Source organism: Psammomys obesus, unplaced genomic scaffold (genome assembly GCF_907164565.1).
Source record: "Psammomys obesus unplaced genomic scaffold, mPsaObe1.curated_primary_1811, whole genome shotgun sequence".
Taxonomy (NCBI): Eukaryota; Metazoa; Chordata; class Mammalia; order Rodentia; family Muridae; genus Psammomys; species Psammomys obesus.
The window spans coordinates 14,536,604-14,558,593 of NW_026585504.1; the positions used below are offsets into that span (position 1 = coordinate 14,536,604).

Here is a 21,990-nt window from a genome sequence, read left to right on the forward strand (position 1 = left end):
TATCTATCTATCTATCTATCTATCTATCTATCTATCTATCTATCTATCTGTTTATTTATTTAGAGACAGGCTCTCACTATGTAGCCCTGGCTCTCCTGGATCTTGCTCTGTAGACCAGGCTGGCTGGGATTCACAGAGATCTGCCTACCTCTGCTGGTATGAAAAGCATGCGCCACCTTGCCCGGCTTGAATTCCTTTCTTTAGCGCTGATCTTCCACCTCTGAAAGCCTGCTTTCCCTCCCCAGCTCAACCTGAACTTTGCTTCAGATTTTATTACATTCCTGAGGCTCGCTCGACGTCTTATCTCAGCTCCTCCACCTGCTTCCTAAGGCCTCACCTCTGACTTGCCAAGTCGATCCAAGTTAGAGATGTCAAAGACACTGCCGGTGGCGGCAGTGTCCACTCCTCCAGTCCCGCGCTTCTGGAGTCTTAGGTTCTCCAGGATCTTTGGGAAGCGGCTATCCTAGAGGCAAGACAGAGATCAGGGGCAGGTCAGTAGAGGCAAAGACTGTCTCTACCTTGCCCTTGGCCCTCTAGCCGTGATCGAATATGACTGACTTCTTTCAGAGTACCTCCTCCATCCCCATCCAACCCCTCCCCCTCTCATTCTCACCCCTGTCCGACCCCATAGATCCTTTACTTTGCTTAGCAGGGGCAGTTTGATATGCACTCCTGCCCGAAGTCCAGTGCCCAGGTTAGATGGACAGGTCAAGATGTATCCCAAACGCTCATTCCACATGAACTCCCAGCCTCGTTCCTGGATCAGCTTCTCCACCTGTGTTAACAGAGGTTCTGCTGTGAAAAAATCAAGGATGGATGTGTCCCTCTTAGTTATCCCCACAGACACTCTAGAACTACATCTACAATGGTTGAGGAGGGATGAATGACATGAATTATTATCAGGCGTGGCGGCACGCGCCTTTACTCCCAGCACTCAGGAGGCAGAGGCAGGAGGATCACTGTGAGTTTAAGGACAGCCTGGTTTAAAAAGCGAGTTCAGGACAGCCAGGACTCTGTTACACAGAGAAACCTTGTCTCAAACAACAACAACAAATTATTGTACATGCAAGGTAACTTTGGTGTTACATCATATGCGTACTGATAAGATTGTGGACAGATAGATTGTTCATGGAAGAAACTTGAGATTTCTTGATGCTACATTAAGAGTGACCTATGAAATGAACAGAATGGTAAACAGGACAGGGAAATGACTGGTTGTTTCATGGGTTCTTCATGCACCAATTATCTCTGTGACAAAGAGCAGAGGGTCCTTTTGAACAGAAATGAGCCACTAAGGTTTGCAGGAACACATGTAATAGAGCAGAGAGACATAAGAAAATAGAGCAGAGAAGCCAGATTCATAGGTACATGTGAGAAGAGGGGGCATTTAAAAGGCGTTCCTGTTTTTCTCAGCCAGCCTGAGCGCCACAATGACCATTAGAATTGACAAGGCAGGGGTCTTCCAGAGCAATAAACATAAAGACCACTGTCCAATATAAGGACCGATGATGTTCTCTCTAGCAGCAGAAGGAATCACAAGCACGGGCATTCTTCATGCTGAAGCTAACACTAATTGTAGAACAATTACTTTGTCGGCATTTCTTCATTGAATTCTCACAACCTAAAATATAGGCAATCTTATAATTTCAACTTTATAGATGTGGAAACTGAGTCATATAATTACAGGGTATTTCGCTCGCGTTGCACTCAGAGACCATCATCCATTCCTTGCCAAAAATAGTATGCGCTTCCCAGCTAGAATCTAAAAGGGAAGCGCTCTTTCTTTATAAGTCCAAAAATAAAACTGTAGATACAAAAATATACCGTACGGATTAGATCTTTGGCAGTTTCTAACAGAATTAAATACAGAGGACCCAATCCACATAAGACTGAAGATTCACCTCGCGTCTAGAACCGTGCAATCTAGAACTTAGGCCATTTCAGCCTCTACCTTCTTTAGTCTCTCTAGAATTTTCTGCTTGAAGCCTTGATACAATGCCAGAGAGAATCCAGAGTCAAGGCCAACCTTGGCTCAGAACTGGGTGATGGATCACGAACATACCGGTTTCTCACCCCTACAACAGTCTAGGTTCAAATATTCCCCTCAGCAGCGCAGCCTGCCTCGTACCACCCACCCCGGCACCTCCTTCCATATCATTGGTTCCTTCTTTGCATCACTGGGTGGAGATTATGCTTTATTTCCTTCCTTAGGTTACTGACATCCTTCCTGTTTCTAGAGTAACTGTGGGCCCTGGTTTTCCAAGGATGACCCTGGTTTGTAACTATTGTTTTAGCATGACTATAATGGCCCTTTCTACTAGCAGAAGCACCTTGGGCTGACTGACACATGGTACAGCCAATCTACCCATGCCGCTCTTTGGTTTTTCTCATGTCCTCCCACCTAGCTCCCTCGTGCACCCTTGTCTAACCTCTCTGAGGCCCCGGCAGAATCTCTCAAACACTCTCTTCATGTTGCCGCCTTTCTCCATAGAGATGACCCGGGTGTGGTCCTCCTCATTCACCCAGATCAAGAAACTCTTCTCATTGTTGTGCCTGAGGGCAGGAAGTAAAAGGATCAAAAGGCAAGACAAGAACTGGGGTAGACAGAGAAAAAAGTGTGTGCATACTAGGAAAACAAACAAACAACAAAAGAGAGAGAGAGAGAGAGAGAATCAGCCTCATACCAGATTCCTCGAGCATCTGGCCAGTCTCGAGCCATTCCTGCTGCTGTCAGCAATGGGGACACAGGCTTGTCGAACAGAAAATGGTCCTGAGGAGAATAAAGAGATTGGACTTAAAGATTCTCACAGTATGGCCTGGGTCATCTCTCCTCCGTGGCTCAGCCTCCCCTCTGCCTCTTTTCCATCTGCTCCCACAATCCTGTCCTATGTCAAGGCCCCTCACATCGATCAGCTGCTGCTGCTCCGCCTCTGTCATCTCACTGAGCCTATAGTACCGTCCAGCCAGGTCCCCCTTCAGTCCACTCAGCGCATCCACCACGACACGCTCCACCTCGCGTCGCTCTGCCCGAGTGCAGGCTGGAGGGAGGCTGAGGCCTCTGATGCTTCGGCCAGTTCTGACTCTTGAGGATAATACATACCTTTCATCAAAGTAGCCAGAACGGATCTGAGGAATAGGAGAAATGAATGTAAGTCACAGAAGTACAAGGTGGGGAGGGGGGCTCCTAGGGATTACGAAGCAAGCCCTGGAAGGGCCACACTGGACAGGCCTGGGAACTGAAGAAGACATTGTGGTCATTTTTCCAAACTTCCCACTTTGGGGACAACCTTTTTTTTTTTTTTTTGTATGTGTAAGGGTGTGTGTGTGTGTGTCCTGGGCCTCCTGAGAGCTGAGACTACAGGTGTGGGCTACCACACCCAGCCAGGACAGAGTCACTTCTTAAAAAATTCTTTCACAATTTTGTACTTTGATCATATTCTCCTCAACCCCATTATCCTGACATAGTCACTCTTATCCACTGTCTTCCTATCTGCTATTCTTCAAGATATGTAGTCCTTTCTCTTCTAAATCTTGAAAGCTCAGCAGTGTAGCCATGAGCCAGGAAACAAGGTGTAATGACTGGAGATACAGAACGCTGTGCACAAGGCTGTGCAAACAGGAAGTGTCACATCGGCTCACTTTACTCGCATCAAGGTCAGTGGTGTGCTTCATCGTTCGGGGGTCATAGCCATTGTGTCTCTCTTGGATCACAGGGTCAAACAGTTCCGAAAATATCTGGAAGGGAGTTAAGAGGAACAAATGGTTATAAAGAGGAAACTCCTTCCTCTACACTCCAGCTGTAGATTGATATCACTGGGTCAGAAGATTTTTGCGTACAGACAATTTAGAGTCTTGAGGGAACAGACATGAGGACTCTTTAGGAGGAAGGAACTGGGCTTTCTGGGAAAGTGGCTCGGGTCACCTGAGAGTCTCTGAGGGGACCCCCTACCTCGTAGGTCTCCTCATCTCCAGCCACCATGCCCACAGTCTTGATGAAGGGGTGGCCGGGGTTGTCCACGCCAGTCTGGATGCACTGATCTAGCGTCCAGCCAGTGGGTGTGGTCTTGTCGCAGAGCCGCGCATAGACTGCTGGGGTCAGGTGACTGGCCATGCAGTTGCTGTGCTTTCGGAGGTCTGGGTACTCAGCGCTGGGAAGGGGGTACCCGGTAAACCATGGAGGGAGGCAGAAGACCTACTGCTGTCTCCTGGGAGCTGTGTCTGGCTATGCTCCTTGGAAGGAGGGGGAATTAGAGGTAGGCTAAATCTTGATAATCTCCTTAGGGATTGCCAGGGTCTTTTCTTTCCCAATAGCTCTAGCTGCCTGTGGCTGCCTCAGTTCCCCCCCATGTCTACACAGTTAATTTTCTCTAGTGAGCTCAACATTAGGGATGGGGGAGGGGAAAGGCTCAGGAGAATTCGGGAGAATGAGGATGAATAGGTCGAGATAAGAAAAAAAAAAAAAAGGTAGTTTCTAGTTGTCAAATAAGGGATCTGGGCAGTGGGTGAGCCCAGAATTCGCAAAGCCAGAGCTGCTTGGAGGCAGTGATCTCGGATGACAGGTCCTGAGACATGTTCTTTCCTTATGGATTTGGCCCTACGGCTTCTATACGGCTGACATCTCCGAACTGTACAGAAATCCATCTCCGGGGCCCTGTTTGTTGCTCATGTCATCCTCTCTACCCGTTCGGTTCCCATCACCACCACTACCGCCCCCAGCCCCCACCTCGTGCGTCTTAGGCTCTGATACCTCGGGGGATACAATCTCCTTCGTTCACTGGCGGCTCGTACAGATTCCGGGCGGAGCAGAATCCCAGCGGCCAGAGACCCAGCTCCAGCCAAAGCCAGGAGCTTGAGTCCGGGGCGGGCAGACAGCAGACGGGAGAAGGGACCAGCCATGGCTTGGGGATGCGGCTACTGGATTCGGAGCAGGATCTGGCGCAAGTCAGGAACTAGGAGGGAGGATGCAACCGGGTAGAGAGAGGGTCCGAGGCTGAAGCCGAAATAGGAGTCACGATGAAGGCTGAAGCTGAGTGGCAGCCGGTGCCAACCAGGCTGCAGAAGAAGCGAAGCGAGCGAGCGAGCGAGCGGCCACCCGGAGCAGAGGGAGGCCCCAGCCGCAGTCTCCAGGGGTGGGGCTCTCTCAGGCTCCGCCTTCCCGCCTGCCACCGCGCTAGGTGTGCGGGGGTGGGGTTGGGTAGCACCAGCCAGGTAATTAGGAAGACCCGAAATCCGTGCGCTGGGGCTGGGGACAGAGGCCCACCAAGTATGAGGGTGGTCAGATTTCAGCACCAAGTAGAGGACAGCACCCCGGGGACGCCCGAGCCTGAAACCCCCTTCTCCCTTGCCCCCTCTGTTTAATCTGAAACCCAATCCGTCTATTTTATGGGGATGGGGCGGGCGGAAGGGGGGAGAAGGGGTGACATTGCCCAGCCTCTTTTCTGAATTCGATCTGCACGCAATCTCTCCATTTTTCCCAGGAGAGGCAGCCGCAGGGAAACCGCAGAATAAACAGATAGAAGAGAAAGGCTGAGAGAGCACAGGGGAGAAGACACTCTGCTGCCTCAAGGTCACCTTTTTTCTAAGACTCAGGAAGAGGGCCAGGGAACTCCCTGCTACACCTAGGCTTTCCTAACAAGGTTGAGGAAAAGGTTCCTTAAGAGTCGAGGAACTAATAGCTCTTACTCCATTTACGCTCTCTTCCCTCCCGCCGCCCCCAAGTCTTCAGCTTAGCTAGTTCTAGCCTCCCCTTCTTATGGGGGGCCCTACTTTTTTTTTCCTTCCTCCTCTACCTTATCCCCTACTTCACCTTTGATCTTCTATTTTTCTTCCTCTACCCCAGGCTTAAACCTGTTTGCTGTTCGCAGGTCTCCTGCGTAGCGTCTGAGAGCTTGCCTACCTGTTGATTGCCCTGGGTGTGGGGCTGGGGTTGGACAGGGAACGGTGAGTTTCTTCTTCCTTCTCTCCCTTCTCTGCAGCTGGCAGTTCCTGGACTGGAGGGGAATATAAAGAGAGGAGAAGGGTGTGGTGAGGTGACGGGGTGTGGAATGGAACAGGCAGGCACAGGTCTCCTGAACCACATGGGTTTTTTCTCTCGGCTCTCTAACGCAGTCTAATCTGGAGGGTAAAGGCTGGTGGTGTCCAAGAGCATAAGGTCATCAGGGACTCTCTGCCTTCTTCCTGGTCCTCTCTCTCTCTTGTGAAGTGCACATTCAGAGTCAAGAGGGTTTGTTTCTGCAGCTTCAAGCAGAACTAGGTGCAACTTGACTTTTAATATAGCAGGAAGTGGAATGAAATTTGGAGCTGAGACAGGGACCAGAGGCTTTGGTGTGGAGGGCCAGCCAAGGCAGAGCAGGCATATTAGCATTGATAACATCTTCCTTCCGCTTCCCAGCGTTCCAGAAGATGGTGAGATGTTTGGAAGTCTTAAGAGAGTACTTGAGAAAAAGAACTACCCTTCACAATTGCTGCTGGCCCCACTAATACACATTCCCTTATTAGTCCTCCAGCCCCACAGGTCTCCTTTCTGACCTTCCTCATTTATGCACATCCTTAGAAGCCAGCCATCTCTTTTCTGGGGTCCATTACTTAAGCCCCTTCTCCTGCTAAAATAGCAGCTCTCAGAGAATAGATTGGAATCTGCTGTTGGAGCTTTTTCACTTTTGGAGAGACCAAAAAAAAAAAATTACCTATGCTGTGGGTGTTCATTATCCAGGTGAAGGAGTAGGCATGAGTAAGTAAATATAATTACTCAGGATGGTGTATATTTATCCAGATAAAAGAAGGAGATAATCTTCCAAAGCAATGGGGCTGTTATTTGGCTGAGAAGGTGTTCAGAAGATAGGAGGTGGAAAGGGAGACTGACAGAGAGAGAAATAAAGGCAGCCAGAGTAGAGAACTTATTCAAGTTTGGAAAATGCCTTTCTGCAGGAAATAATAGTTCTGCTGGAAAGATTCACGTATTTGTGCACTTTTCTTATTCTTTGTGAGCACCTGATAGGCAGACACTATGTTGTTAGTCATTTTAAGAAATTCCCTGAGGCTGGAGAGATGGCTCAGAACACTGGCTGCTCTTCCAGAGGTCCTGAGTTCAACTGCCAGCAACCACATGGTGGCTCCCAACCATCTGTGTGATAAGATCTGGTGTCTTCTTCTGGCGTGCAGGTGTACATGGAGATATAACATTGTATACATAATAAATAAAATATTAAAAGAAGAATTCTGTGTGCTCTACAGTTGGCTTAGCCTTAAAAAAAAAAAAAGAAAAAAAGAAATTACCGTATGGGACTGAAGAGATGGCTCAGTTGCTGCTTTCAGAGGACCTGGGTTCAATTCCCAGCAAACACAAGGTAGCCGACAACAGTCAGTAAGTTCAGTTCCAGGAGATCTGATGCTCTCTTCTCTTCTCTTTGGGCACCAGGCACACACGGCGCCCAAACACGCAAGCAAAACACCCATACACACACACACACACACAAAAAAAAAAAAACTATTCTATTGCATATGGGAATTTATCATTATATGCAGTATTGTATTTACTTGTTAATAATTATTACTAATATTTACTATTTTAATGAACCCTGCAATTATAAGGAACCTTGATATGTGTATCATTTCATTGAGAATTAGATCACTCCAACATATGACCAGGATCAAAGTCTTTTCAGTGGGATCATTGGAGAAAGTTTCTACTCAGGAGCTGCTGTAATTACCTGCTCTCATGGTTGGAGTGGGAGAGTCTGAGCATTAACTACCATTGATGATTGTAGACCCTGTTCTTAGAATCAGCCATCCATTCAGGAGGCCTGGGGGTTGGGGAGTCAGTATGATAAGGCACCCAACTAGGAAAACTGTAAGGTCCCTAAAGTTATAAAGAAAATGGGGAATTTCAAACTCCTGACCAGGGAAGCCTACATGACGATTTAAGGAAGGCAATAATATACACAGGAGAAAATGCTTTTTTATGATCAATATATGTTTTTTTTTTTTTAAGAAAAGAAATGTCCTTTATAGGATCATGTATAGGAGCTTGGTTAGTTATCAGCTGATGGACTTTTGTGAGGTGATTGTTTTCTGGGGTGTGCTAATCTAATCACCCCTTGATGAATTCATAACATATTATTGGAGCATGGTGAGAGGGAGGACGTAGGGCCTAGTTGGAGAAAGTAGGTCCCTGTGGGCATGCCTCAGACAATTTAATTTGTCCTTTGCCTCTTCCTTCCCTTGCTGCTTCCTATTAGCCAACAAGCAAGTGGCTTTTACCCAGCCACCATTGTTTTCTGCCACTCCTCATGGCCAAAGAGATGGAGCTAAGGACCAAAACTCCCGAAACCCTGAGCCAAAATAAATCTCGTTCTGCATTCACTGCCTTTCTCAAGTCCTTTGCCACAGGCAGCAGCACTGCGTGAAATAGGGGTTTAGTCCCGCCCTCACAAATAAGCAGTGAGAGCTCCGGAAGTTAAAGTGAGGTCCCCAAAGCTACACGGTTTTAAGCACAGGATTCAAACCCAGCTTTCAGGTTCCAAGGCTGGGGAGCAGAGAAGAAGCAAGGGGTGGAGCTAGAAGGCAGTTTGCTCAGTTTTCCTTGTCCGCCGTTTTCCTACATCCTTTACAAAAGAGCCTGTTCGTTCTCACCCTTAACTTCACCTGTCTGCTAGTCTGCTTGTCTGTGAGTTTGGCTCCCGCATCCCCAAGTCTTCTCAGCTGTGTCTACTTTTCAGCGTATGTCCACTTATACCGCACTTTTACAGAATAAAAGGAGACTCATTTTTTTCCCCCCTCAAGGAGGTGCAATGTCACAAACTTTGCCTCTTCCTGGCGTATCTCCATCCCCTTGGTCTGCCTGGTTAGCCTGTCCAGAGACCAAGGATGCGGACGGGCACAAGAGCATCAGGCTGCATTCCCTGGTGCAGCCGCTAGGAGCCGCCCTCCTCCGCTCCGAGGCTCCGGCCAACGCAGCCTGACTTGTTGCCGGTGCGCGCCGCCCGCCGATTGGCGGGACCGCAGAGGAGTCGCGCTTTGATTGGGCGGCTGTCAGGTGTCGCTGCGGGCAGGTTCGGCTGCGCGAGCGGAGGGAGGCGGGTGAGTGCGGGCCGGGGGCGGTGGGGGAGTGGCTGGGGCTGGGGGCGGTAGCGGGGAGGGTGGGCTCGGCGGAGGGCCCGGCCTGCGCTCGCGGCCGTGGGGTAGTCCCGGGTGGGGACGGCTCCGGAGGGGCGGCGCGGTCGGGAGGCCTCGGTGTCAGCGGAGGGAGAGCGAGGCGGGGACGGCGGGGGCGGGCGGAGGCAGTCAGGATGGGAGGGCGGGATTCGTGACCCAGCGCCGAGGGAGAGGACGGCGGAGGGGGTCAGTGGGCGAAGGGGCGGCTGTGGAGGGGGCTGCGGGAGAAAGAAGGGGACCCCCGGGGGCGGGAAAGGCTTGCAGGGACAGGGCTGGGCACTCTGGGAGGAGGGGCGGGGCTGGATCGCAGAGAAGGGGGACCGAGGTGGAGGGTCGTGCGCGACTCGGGGAGGGAGGAGGGAAGGGAGGACCCCCGGGCTCTGAACGCTGGCCGAGCGAGGGGAGGGACTGACGGCCACGGGCGAGGGTCTACCGAGGGATGGGTTACTGTGGAGAGGAGGTGACCCTCCAGGAGGGCTAGTCTGAAGAAGGAACGGCCCTCGGGCGTTCAAGGGGATCGTTAAGTGTTCCTCCTTAACGAAAAGATGCTACCAAGTGAATCCTGGAGGCTGAGGCAGGAGGATCCCGAGTTCAAGGCTTATCCTGAGCCACACAGATTCTGTCTTAAAAAAAAAAAAAAAAAAAAAGTGTTAGCAAGTGTGATGACTCATGTGCAGGTTTGAAGTGTTGTTTACTTCTGGGAGTCACCGAGTGGGAGAATTGGCTGGATTCATTGCATTAATTGGTCAGTGGCTGGGGTGCAGCCGTCAGTGTGCAGAGAGTTGAGGTTAGGAGAGTCAGTAAAGAGCCGTCGTCACAGATTTGCTGGGGAGAGAAGGTAGGGTGAGCGAGCTGACAGGGAGAACGGGCAGCAGATGGTTGACTGGTGTTAGAATAAGGAATATGTCGGAAACATTAAAACTTGCCTCAGGAAGGAAGTGGGAAGCAGGCAGACCGGCTCGCGCCTGTAGTGCCAACACTTGGGGGACTGAGGGAGGAGAATTGCCATGAGTTTGCGGCCATCCTGAGCTACAGAGTGAGAGCTTGCCTCAAAACATCCAGGAGAAAAGGGACACGAAGGGGTGAGGGTTCATTTTTGGAGATGGAAAAATCCAATATTGGTGGTGGTGTGGGGTTTCTGTGTTATTTACTGTTCTTGGGGCCTCTCTCAAATGCAAGGTGATTCCAGGAAATTAGAGGACTGTGCAAACCGCCCTCAATTCTAAGAGCTAACCAAGTTACAGTTTACCCTTGCCCTATAGCCTCCTCCAGATCTGATTGAGTGTAGGTGCTCCCTAGATGCCTTCTTGTTACCCTACCCCTTCCCTTCCTTCCATAGCAAGACTGCCCTTTAGCCCAGTGTAGAATATGCAGTTTTTTTTATGCAACAAAGTTTGTGGAGAAGATGAAGGGGAAGGAGCACAGAAAACAGGAACGTGGTTTTGGGAACACCACATTAAAACCCCAGCTTCTCCCAGAAGCACATCCACAGAAAGCCTGGTTTTGTCAGAGCTATTCCTGTCAGGCTTCTATTTTTGCTTTGTTAACTGTGAATTTGGACCTTCATTCCCCCTTCAGTCCGTGTCTGTGAACAGACCCCTCCATCCTCTTCTTTCCCATTACAGAGTTGTAATAGAATTCCAAGAGCCTTAGAATTCCAAGAGCATGGCTGGATAATGTTTAAAGTGCAAGCCCGGGGAGGACCTAAAGGGCAGTGGGGTGAAGGAGGCTTAGACACTGGGCAGAACTCCTGTTTCAGCAGTGCGACGAACTTCCAATTGGAGAAGTTGTGAGTTATCTTTGGGAATACCACGGTTAGGTCACTCCAAGGGAATTCAAAGGAAAGGCCTGTCAGTCAGGAGATGTGTGCAAACAGCAGTGCACAACTGGAGCTGTTACGTAGAAGAATGTTCTGTCTCGTGGCAGTTGAGCAATACCCATCAGATGGCGAAGACACTGAGAACACTGAGGTCTATATAAAGGCCGTCTGTAATTTTCTAATCAAAGCCACAACCCCAGTTGTAATGGAAGCATTTTAAATTAAACGTGGAGAGAGGGGTTATTGAAGACCTTAAGACTCTGTAAGAGTAAGTTAACTTATTCAAGGGGCTCTGGGCTTTATTCGTGTTGCCAGTGTTTCTGAGGACTGTGGAACATGGAAAATGTCTATTGAATGACTCCATTTATTTTTGGAAATAATAATAGTTGCTCATATACTTAAAACTCAGAGTTAGCAAACATTAGTCTTGCGTGTATTTGCTCCAGGTCTTTCTGAGCTTCAAAAATGGACATTTATAGGCAAAGCTGTGTAGGTATCACTAAAAACGCTTAGCACCCTTCTCTTTTTTCTTCTAAGGTAGCACCACTGTTACAAATTTGAGACAGGTCTCACTGTATAGTCTTGGCTGGCCTGGAACTCACAATGTAGTCCAGGACAGCCCCAAACTCACAGAGATCTCCTTGCTTCTGCCTCCCAAGTTCAGAGACAAAAGGCGTGAGCCATCATGCCCAGATTCAGTCTACTTTTATTTTTTTATTTTTTGGTTTTTCAAGACAGGGTTTCTCTGTAGCCTTGGCTGTTCTGGGCTTGCTCTGTAGCCCAGGCTGGCCTCAAACTCAGCGATCCACCTGCCTCTGCCTCCCTGAGGGCTGGAATCACAGCTGTGTGCCACCGAGCCCTGCTCAGCCTACTTTTAAACTGCTAACTCACTCAGTGATTAAGAGCACTGGTTGTTCTTTCAAAGGACCTGTGTTCTGTTCCCAGCACACGGGGCTCTCATCTGCCTCTGTGGGCACTGCACAAAATGTACAGAGACATCTCCAGGCAGAACACCCACACATATGGAATAAATGCTTAAAAACAACAACAAGCAACAACAAACTTGCACTAATTGCATTTGAAGTCATAAATAGCACGTGATGTTTGTTTATGCAAATGATTGTGCTACGCGTACACCTCCGCAGTTTGTAGTTGGAAACTTGTTGCATATAATTTGTATGTTTACTGTGTATGTATGTATGTAGACCCACAACACACATGTGGAGGTCAGAGGACAACCTGTGGGAGTCAGTCCTCTCTTTCCACCATGTTAGGCCCTAGGGTTCAAACTCAGGTGGTTAGGCGAGGCAGGCAAGTGCCGGCATCCACTGATCCTGCTGTCCCTCATTCAGTTTTCAAATTTAGTGTTAGTTGTGGTTTTTTTTTTTTTTTTTTTTTCTACATTCTGCATCATAGTGTTTCATTCTTCTCCTTACGGCAGCTGGGTTGTTTTTAGTTCGAGGCGGGAAAGGGAAGAATGTCCTTGTGTGTGTTCACTTGTGTCTTTCCGTGGTAGTCTGTCCACCCTGGTGCTGCTAACAGTTTGGACTGGGAGATCTTGAGCTAGCACATCCATTTTAGAATTCCTTGTGGCATTTCTGCCGTCTGCTCCCTGGATACCAGAGCAGCACCCTTCCAGATCTAATAACCAGAACTGTCTCCCGTCACTGGAGTTTCCACTAACACTCTAGGTGGATGTGTGTGGAACTGCCAAGTTGTTCTGATCCCAATTCATAAGATATTCTTCCCGATTTTGCCTTAGGCAGGACTTTTCTTTTCCAGCGTAGCTGCTGCTATAAAGGGCCTTGTCTAAAGGGCCTTGTCGTAGACCAGCATTGGGTTAGTAGTCTAACCGTGGGTGGACCGCTGAGATTTCAGTTTGAGGATGGATTGCAAACTGCTCTGCGGATGTTTCCTTCTCAACTCCCCTCCCCACCCAGCACCAGACTTCTTAAACCGATTCTCCGGATTTGGGTATCTGTCCTTTAAGGTGGAGGGCATGAAGGAGGCAAATGGAGGGTGTCCTTGGTGTCTCTTGAGTTAACCCAGGTAGTAGTGAAGATGGAGTTCTGAGCTGTAGCACCCCTCTGCTTTGAGGTGAGCCCTTGGCTCCAGCAGTGCTGTGGGGGAGAGAGCTTGGAGTATTACGGAATGAATCCAGAGTTTGAAATAAATGCCCCTCTGCCCTTCTCTTGGTAGGAATCAACAGTAGCCTTCGTTGAAGAACTGCCTCTGCCACTTGCTGCCCGGAGTTAACGCTGTTTCCTGCTGGCAGAATCAGGGTCATGCCAGCACTGTAAGCCTTAATCTTCCGGTCCTCTTGCCAGTTCTTGGTTAGGGTGGGATAAACAGGGAGGAAAAAGCATCCTTGCTTTGCTCTTGCTCCTCTTTAGGCATGTCAAATCACGTCGTTTCCTTTCTTGTTGGTCCTTTCCATAGCCTTGCTTCTGTTCCCGCTGTACCGTTGCGGTTCCCCCCTCGTTGCCTAGTTCCCTGTGCACCATCCCCGTGCAAGGGTGCTTTGATTCTAAGCTGATTGGGCACCCCCTTCCGCAGAGCGGGATGACTGGGTGCCCCGGCGGGGATGTGGTCATTGACGGCCAATGAGGACGAGAGCACTACGGCCCACTTCTTTCTTGGAGCTGGAGATGAGGGGTTGGGCGCCTGTGGAATAGGCACCAGGATGGAAGTGAGTGACAGCGAGCTCCTGGAGGATGAGGAGGATGAAGTGGTAAGTCTAGGGGAAGGGGTATGGCTCAGTGCTGGGGCCCTACCCTAGAGCATTAGTGGATGGAGACACTTCTGTTCTTTGCAAGCACAGATCCCCTGTTGTAAGCAGGCTCTATGTCAGCTAGGGGAAGGGCAGTAGAGATTGGTCAGTTGCCCCTCTCTGAAACCCCTGCTCAAATGCTCTTCCTCCTCTTGTCACTGCTCCTTCTTTTGAAGAGACGCTTTTCCCACAGTGTTTCTTCTGTGGTAAGTGCCCTTTATCCCTTAGGTCCAAAGTCCTGACAAGAAACTGCCCTAGAAAGATGTGACAGTGTTGGAGGTAACATAGGTGGGAATCTGGAGTCCCTGATAGCACTTTCTTTTCTGCAGCCTCCAGAACCTCAAATTATCGTTGGCATCTGTGCCATGACCAAGAAATCCAAGTCCAAGCCAATGACCCAAATCCTAGAGAGACTCTGCAGATTTGACTACCTGACTGTTGTCATCCTGGGAGAAGACGTGATCCTGAACGAGCCTGTGGAGAAGTGGCCGTCCTGCCACTGTCTCATTTCTTTCCACTCCAAAGGTTGGGGTCTAGGAAGGGCGAATGCTTACTATCCCATTAGGAAGAGGCTGCCAGCCTCCAGGCACGCAAGAGAGTGGTGAAGAGGAGTTTGCCTCCTCTATTTCAGGGTTTTCTGGGTATGGTTTAAAGCTTACTCCAGCTGCACAGAATGACTAACACACTTAGGTCTCGGATAGAATTGGGTCTCTGAGAGGATCCTATTTGTAATTGGATTCATTTTTCCTAATGGATGTCCTAGACTTGAGGAGTGGGCAGATAAGTTCTGGGTTAGGTGTGTGGGGGAGCTCAGTGGCAGCTGTGGCTCTCTCGTGTCACAGTCTCTCCTGCTGTTCTTCACTCTGCCTCTTTCAACTCTCTTTGGTCTCTCCATTTTTTTCCCCCTCCATCACAGGCTTTCCTCTGGACAAAGCTGTTGCTTACTCCAAGCTTCGAAACCCCTTCCTTATCAATGACCTGGCCATGCAGTATTACATCCAAGATAGGTATAGCTTTCTATGGACCAGAGGGTGGGTGACCCTAAAGTACCCATTTTAGGGAGTCTACTCTGGGACGGGAAGAGCCAAACATGTTTCATGTTTAGTACCATATCCTCTTGAGTTCTGGTTCCCGGTGCAAATACAATTTCCAGCCTTTCCCCTTAGTCACTCCCACCTTTCCTATCTGGCTAATTTATTTGGGGGTGACAGGAGGGAGGTGTACCGGATCCTACAGGAGGAAGGTATTGATCTGCCACGATACGCTGTGCTCAACCGTGACCCCGCCTGTCCTGAGGGTGAGTACCTGGCTGTGTGGTCATTCCCTGCCTTGATTTTCATGGTGTAGCCTAGTGTTTGTCCTTAAACATCTCCTGTATACATATCTGTGTGGGCCTTTGACTACTGGATTATAGGTAAAGTCATGGGTCTTTAGACAGAGCTTTTGAACTGTTATATAGCTACTACCATGTCTAAATACCACATCTAAGCATTGCCATATCGTTCTAGCACATGGCCATAGCATTTTAAAGGTTACATAGATTAAAACCCCAGGGGAATCGGAGTTGGAAATCCTCTACAGCCTTAGGCGCACAGAGCGATCACACACCATCTTTCAGAGTGCAACCTGATAGAGGGTGAAGATCAGGTGGAAGTCAATGGGGCTGTCTTCCCCAAGCCCTTCGTGGAGAAGCCAGTGAGCGCAGAGGACCATAATGTTTACATCTATTACCCCAGCTCTGCCGGGGGAGGGAGCCAGCGCCTCTTCCGCAAGGTGAGGGGAGAAGGGCAGAGCGCCGTTGTTGGGGAAGGAGAGGGCATCTGTGGACTGAGGCCTGGAGACTGAGGCAGCAGCATCCCCCTTTCCTTTCCTCCTAAAGATTGGCAGCCGGAGCAGCGTCTACTCTCCTGAGAGCAGCGTCCGGAAGACAGGATCATACATCTACGAGGAGTTCATGCCGACAGACGGCACAGATGTTAAGGTTACTGTGGGTACAGAGATTTATGATGCCCGGATGGGAATGAGGTGCTGGGGAAGCAAGTAGAAATGTGTATGGATGGGATCTTAGGAAATAAAAACGGGATTTCAATTGGGTTTTGAATTCAAGTGAAGATAACAAACGAGGTAGATGTTCGCATTTTTACTACCAGAGTGAGAGGGCAGTAGCGCGCGTGTGGGGTCAGAGGACAACTTGGGTGAAATCACTTCTCTCCTTTATCCACATGAATCTTGGAGACAAGACTCAAGTCATCAGGCTTGTCAGCAGGCATCTTTACCTGCTGAACCGTCTCACTGACCCCAGTCTTTGTATTCTTAACCTTCGCAGGGATTTTTTTTTTTTTTTTGTCTTGTTTTTGCTTCAAGACAGGGTCTCCCCATGTAGTTCTGGCTGACCTAGAACTTGCTGTGTGGACCAGGCATTGAACTCACAAAGATCCTCCTGCCTTTGCCTCCTGAGTGTTGGGATGAAAGGCAGGTGCCACCACTCTTGGCTATGCAGAGTTTTGTTTTTCATTCTCGAATAGTCTTTAGACCTAGTGCTCACATACAGGATGAGCTGTGGGCATACTCAGTGATGCTATGTACCTGCAGGTGTATACGGTGGGGCCAGATTATGCCCATGCTGAAGCCAGAAAGTCTCCCGCTTTGGATGGGAAGGTTGAACGAGACAGTGAGGGGAAGGAGGTTCGCTATCCAGTCATGTTGACCGCCATGGAAAAGCTGGTGGCCAGGAAGGTCTGCGTAGCTTTTAAGGTAGGATTGGGCTCACAGGGCAGTGGGATGAAGGAGAGAAGCAGGAGCAGGGTCTGGGAGCTGTCTCTGATTCTTCTTGCCTTTTTGTTTTTGCAGCAAACAGTTTGTGGATTTGACCTTCTTCGTGCCAATGGTCACTCCTTTGTGTGTGATGTCAATGGCTTTAGTTTTGTCAAGAACTCAATGAAATACTATGATGATTGTGCCAAGATTCTGGGGTAAGTGACATCGTGGTCTGGAGTCCAGGGAAGAGGATTCAGGAGCTTCCTCTTCATAAACCGGGTGTAATGGCCTGTGCCTGTTGTCCCCCTAGGAGGGGGAGGCAGGAGAATCAGAAGTGCAGGGTCATCCTTCAGCTACAGCTGAAGCTATCCTGGGATATATGAGACTGTGTCTATAAATAAATACATAAAGCATTTGCTTTATTTTGAATATTTTTAAAATGATTCAAAAATCAAAATGAACAAGGGCAAAGGATGTCTCATCCCCTTGCTGCCTCAACACTGCATTCCTCAGAGATGACCGCTGTTAAAAGTTTTAGGTATAACAGATTGTCTTTCTCTCTCATGTGTAAGTAACTATATTTAGTTCACTGACTATGATAATACTATGACTTTGCTTTTAAAATATTATGTGATACCTAAAGCATTCAAAAAACACAAGGAATGATAAATGTAGTGAGCATGCATAGGTATGGCAGTTCTTACCAAGTTCTGTCTAGCTTAAGAAATACACTGTTAGGCCAGATGTGGTGGCGCACACCTTTAATCCCAGCACAGAGCCAGAGGCAAGCAGATCTCTGTGAATTCCAGGCCAGCCTGGTCTACATAATGAATTTCAGGATAGTCAGAGCTACATAGTAGGTCTATATAAAAAAGGAAAGGAAGGAAAGAAGGAAGGAAGGAAGGAAGAAAGAAAGAAAGAAAGAAAGAAAGAAAGAAAGAAAGAAAGAAAGAAAGAAAAAAATACAGATAAGGGCCAGCAAGATGGCTCAGAGGATAAAGTACATTGATACCTGGAATCTATGTAAAGGTGGCAGAAAAGAACCAACTCCACAAATTTGTTTTCTGACCTTCACGTATGTGCCATAACACATGTACCCACATACACATCATTTATACTTATGCACACAATAATTAAGGAAAAAAAAACCCACACTATTAAGAGTTGGGCTAGGTGTGGTGGTTCACGCCTTTCTATTTTTGGTTGTGAGCCTAGCCTTTAACGGCTGAGTCATCTCTCCAGCCCGTGGTGCATGCCTTTAAACCCAGTCCTCAGGAGGCAGATGCATATGGATCTCTGTGAGTTCGAGGCCAGCCAGGTCTACATAGGTAGGATGGTTGCCACAGTTTGAAGTCAGCTTAGGCTACAGAACAAGACTCTATCTTAACACAAAGCAAAACAAAATAAAATTATGCTATGGCAGTGCACACCTATAATTCTAGCATTCGGGAGACTGAGAGAGGAGAGTTTCAAGTCTGAGGCAAGCCTATGCTATATAACAAAACCCTGTCTGAAAAAGGCTGAAGATGTATTTCAGTGGAGTGCTTGCTTGAAGCCCTGGGTTCGATACCAGCCCCTCACAAAAACAGTGATAGTACATACTTGAATCCCAACATTTGGGAGGTGAAGGCAGTGTGGGGACAGGAGAGGAATCAGAAATTTAAGTGCAAGGTTGAAAACATGGCTCAGTCAGTAAGGTGCTTGCTATGTAAGCATGGAGGCCTAAGTTTAGGTCGCTAGCACTCAAATAAAAGATCGGGAGAGGCCTGTAATCCCAGCATAAGGAGACAAGGACAAGACAATCCAATGGGCTCACTGGCCAGCCAGCCTAGATGATTGGTGAGCTCCAGGTCAGCCAGCGAGATCCTGTCTTAAAAACATAAGGTAGGGGCTGGAGAGATGGCTCAGGGGTTGAGGGCACTGCCTGCTCTTCCAGAGGATCCGGGTTCAATTCACAGCACCCACATGGCAGCTCACAACTGTCTGTAACTCCAGTTCCAGGAATCTGACACCCTCACACACAAATGCAGGCAAAACACCAATACAAATAAAATAAAAGTTAAAAAACAAAACAAAACATAAGGTAGAGAGTGATGAAGGAGGACTCCTGACTTTGACCTCTGGCCTCGACAGGCACACAGACTGATGTATACACCTGCACACATGAATAGAACTCCTACCCATACACCTACACACATACATGTGCAAAAAAGTTTTAGGTCAACTGCTACACTGAGTTTTAAGAAAATGTGCTGTTAAGACTATGTAAGAACTGGAGAGGTGGCTCAGAGGTTAAGAGCACTGGCTGCTCTTCTCAGAGGTCCTGAGTTCAATTCCCACCAACCACATGGTGGCTCCCAACCATCTATAATGAGATCTGGTTTTCTCTTCTAGGATGCAGGCATACACGCAGACACAACATTGTATGCATAATAAATAAGTAAATCTTTAAGAAAGAAAAGAAAAGAAAAATGTGAAGGCTGAGTGAGATGGCCCATACTTTTAATTGCAGCACTTGGGAGGCAGAGGTAGGAGATCTGTCTCTGTGAGTTCTAGGCTGGCTAGGGCTACATAGTGAGACTCTGTCTAAAAAAGAACCCATGAGGCTGGAGATGGGGTTCAGACGCTAAAAGAGCATGCTGTGTAAGCCTGATGACCTGAGTGCAGTCCCTAGAACCCATGTAAAAGTTGAAGGAGAAAACTGACTACTGAAAGTTGTCCTCTGGAGCTGAGCTCCGTGGCACACGCCTATAATCCCAGCACTCATGGAGGCAGAGGCAGGCGGGTCTCTGTGAGTTCAAGGCCAGCCTGGTCTACAAAGCAAGTCCAGGACAGCCAAGACTACACAGAGAAACCCTGTCTCGAAAAACTAAGAATAAAAAAGAAAAGAAAGTGTCATCTGACTGCCCCCATATATATACACACACACACATGCCCACACACACATATCACATACATACAAATATATACACATGCATACACAAAGTTAATTAATTCAACAATTTTTCAAGCTGGATATGGTAGCAAATACTATAATTCTGGCACTAGGGAGGCAGAGGTAGACAGATCTCTTAGAGTTCAAGGCCAGCCTGCTCTACCTACTGAATTTCAGCCCAGCCAGGGGTTACATAGTGAGACTCTGTTTCAGAAAAAAAAAAAAAAAATTTCCATACACATTAGAAAAAGAAGGGCTAGACCACTGTTGCTCCTACAGAGGACCCACACGGCAGTCCACACCACCCATGATTCCAGTTCCAGGGGATCAGAAACCCCATTTGGACCTCTGTGGGCACCAAGTACATGAGTATACATACATGTAGGCTAAATACCCATAAAGTAAAATAAACTTAAAAAAAAAAAAGAAAGGTGAAAGTATATATGGTTGTGCATGCCTTTATTCCTCCCAGCATTGGGACTGCAGGAGGTAGAATTAGGAGACTCAAGAGTTCAAGGTTAGCCTGGGGAGGTAGAGGCCAGCCTGGGCTACTTGAGCTCCTGTCTGAAAAAAAAAAAAATAAAGAAATGAAAAAGAATAAATTTGAAATCACTTTATAGGACTGAGGTTAACTTGCTTATCATTGCCATGAATTTATTTCTGTCTTAAATGGGGTATTTGTTTGGATGTTTCAGGCTTTATAGTAATGCTTTCTTTTGCTGCATGATTTTATGTGTGTATGCAGTGTATGTGAGAGAGAGAGAGAGAGAGCTTCTGTCATACAATTGTTCATTCATTTTCATTCAGCTTTGTTATGTTTCGCCTTGTAGGAATACTATCATGCGGGAGCTTGCCCCACAGTTCCAGATACCGTGGTCCATCCCCACAGAAGCTGAGGACATTCCCATTGTCCCTACCACATCTGGCACTATGTAAGCAAAAGTTAAAAATCTGTAGTGAGCTGGGCGTGGTGGCACATGCCTGTAATCTCAGCACTCAGGGAGGCAGAGGCAGGTGGATTACTGTGAGTTCAAGGCCAGTCTGGTCTACAGGATAGGCCTTGGTCCAGAACAGCCAAGGCTACACAGAGAAACCCTTTCTCAGAAAAAAAAAGGAAAGGAAGGAAGAAAGGAAGGAAGGAAGGAAGGGAGGGAGGGAGGGAGGGAGGGAGGAAAGGAAGGAAGGAAGGAAGGAAGGAGAGAGAGAAAGGAAAGAAAGAAAGAAAAAGAAAGAAAGAAGAAAGAAAGAAAGAAAGAAAGAAAGAAAGAAAGAAAGAAAGAAAGAAAGAAAGAGAACAATATCTGTAGTGACTTGCATAAAATTTGGGATGCCTTTAAGCCAGACTAGTTCTTTCCTGTCCCTACACTGTCTAACTAGTAGAGCCTGGCACTTTGGGAGTTAAGGTCCCTTTAACTCCACCTCTGTGTCTGTAACCTCGGATCCCTGTTTCTTTGTTCTTTAATGCCTCAAGTAGAATGTGATGATAGGAGGTGAGTTGAGGTTTGGGGTGGGGGAATGGCTCTGAGGACACTCCCCATCTTAGGATGGAACTCCGTTGTGTCATTGCGATTATCCGACACGGAGATCGAACTCCAAAGCAGAAGATGAAGATGGAAGTAACACATCCAAGGTAGGAAGAATGTCTTCATTTAGATGAGAGGTTTTTGTTGTTGTTGTTGTCGTTTCGTTTTGTTTTTTTTGTGAGGGAGAATGGATGGAGCGCAGCTCCCAGGAGGTCTGAATTTTCTTACTTTTTATCCTGTCAGGTTTTTTGCTCTATTTGAAAAACATGGTGGATATAAAACAGGGAAATTAAAACTTAAGCGACCGGAGCAGCTCCAGGTAAAGTGGTGGGTCTGGTCAGGAGCCCTAGTCTAAAAGGAAAGAGAGATGGTGTGGGATTGATGAGGGATGGGCAGGAGGGCGACCCTCAGAGATCTCTGTGGTCCCCTCTAGGAGGTGCTGGACATTACCAGGCTGCTGCTGGCTGAGTTGGAGAAGGAGCCAGGAGCTGAGATTGAGGAGAAGACTGGGAAGCTAGAGCAGCTCAAGTCCGTGCTGGAGATGTGAGAGAGGGGACAGCAGGGGGGCAGCAGCAGGGACACGAACTGAGGTGCAGAAAGTGACCTGCCTCTGCTCCCTGCAGGTATGGTCACTTCTCAGGTATTAACCGGAAGGTGCAGCTGACTTACTACCCGCACGGAGTGAAAGCCTCCAGCGAGGGGCAAGGTGAGCACTTCTTTCCTTCTTCATTACCATTCAGCTTTCTTCCTCCTCCTCATCCCCTCCCTCCTCCTTTTCCTTTTCCTCTCCTTTTCTTCTTTAATTTTTAAAGCATTTATTTGGTGGGGAGAGGAGGAGGGGGAAGACACACAGGCCACTGAGCAGCTGTGGAGATTAGAGGACAGCTATGTGATCAGTTCTTTTTTTCTACTATGTTGGTCCTGGGGATGGAACTTGGGTGGTCGAGCCTGGTGGCAAATGCCTTTACCAGCTGCTATTCTTTTCCCTTTCTTTCTTTCTTTCTTTCTTTCTTTCTTTCTTTCTTTCTTTCTT

General features: G+C 48.1%; 2 protein-coding genes across 14 annotated transcripts in view; one reads left to right on the plus strand and one right to left on the minus strand.

Moving 5' to 3' along the window:
- Positions 1 to 6,001, minus strand: part of Ckmt1b (creatine kinase, mitochondrial 1B) — a 6,371-nt gene extending 370 nt beyond the window's left edge. The window contains exons 1-9 of one of the 2 annotated variants that reach the window (XM_055626065.1): positions 5,897 to 6,001; positions 4,748 to 4,949; positions 3,950 to 4,148; positions 3,640 to 3,735; positions 2,905 to 3,126; positions 2,685 to 2,770; positions 2,430 to 2,553; positions 641 to 775; positions 338 to 463 (exon numbers count right to left, since the gene is read on the minus strand). In XM_055626065.1, coding sequence (XP_055482040.1) covers positions 338 to 463; positions 641 to 775; positions 2,430 to 2,553; positions 2,685 to 2,770; positions 2,905 to 3,126; positions 3,640 to 3,735; positions 3,950 to 4,148; positions 4,748 to 4,896 — 1,137 coding nt within the window. In that variant the 5' untranslated portion in view covers positions 4,897 to 4,949; positions 5,897 to 6,001. Of the gene's footprint in view, positions 1 to 337; positions 464 to 640; positions 776 to 2,429; positions 2,554 to 2,684; positions 2,771 to 2,904; positions 3,127 to 3,639; positions 3,736 to 3,949; positions 4,149 to 4,747; positions 5,134 to 5,896 lie in introns of those variants that run through there. The other variant, XM_055625989.1, reaches the window with a different exon arrangement.
- Positions 6,002 to 9,033: 3,032 nt separating this feature from the next.
- Positions 9,034 to 21,990, plus strand: part of Ppip5k1 (diphosphoinositol pentakisphosphate kinase 1) — a 44,447-nt gene continuing 31,490 nt past the window's right edge. For 9 of the 12 annotated variants that reach the window (XM_055626515.1, XM_055626840.1, XM_055626933.1 and 6 more), the window contains exons 1-15: positions 9,289 to 9,339; positions 13,172 to 13,268; positions 13,529 to 13,703; positions 14,072 to 14,267; positions 14,659 to 14,749; positions 14,954 to 15,039; positions 15,361 to 15,515; positions 15,622 to 15,723; positions 16,335 to 16,496; positions 16,593 to 16,714; positions 20,265 to 20,366; positions 20,978 to 21,064; positions 21,201 to 21,276; positions 21,391 to 21,500; positions 21,581 to 21,663. In XM_055626515.1, the coding sequence (XP_055482490.1) occupies positions 13,557 to 13,703; positions 14,072 to 14,267; positions 14,659 to 14,749; positions 14,954 to 15,039; positions 15,361 to 15,515; positions 15,622 to 15,723; positions 16,335 to 16,496; positions 16,593 to 16,714; positions 20,265 to 20,366; positions 20,978 to 21,064; positions 21,201 to 21,276; positions 21,391 to 21,500; positions 21,581 to 21,663 (1,519 nt within the window). In that variant the 5' untranslated portion in view covers positions 9,289 to 9,339; positions 13,172 to 13,268; positions 13,529 to 13,556. Of the gene's footprint in view, positions 9,079 to 9,288; positions 9,340 to 9,571; positions 10,236 to 13,050; positions 13,070 to 13,171; positions 13,269 to 13,528; positions 13,704 to 14,071; positions 14,268 to 14,658; positions 14,750 to 14,953; positions 15,040 to 15,360; positions 15,516 to 15,621; positions 15,724 to 16,334; positions 16,497 to 16,592; positions 16,715 to 20,264; positions 20,367 to 20,977; positions 21,065 to 21,200; positions 21,277 to 21,390; positions 21,501 to 21,580; positions 21,664 to 21,990 lie in introns of those variants that run through there. The other 3 variants (XM_055626595.1, XM_055626664.1, XM_055626716.1) reach the window with 3 other exon arrangements.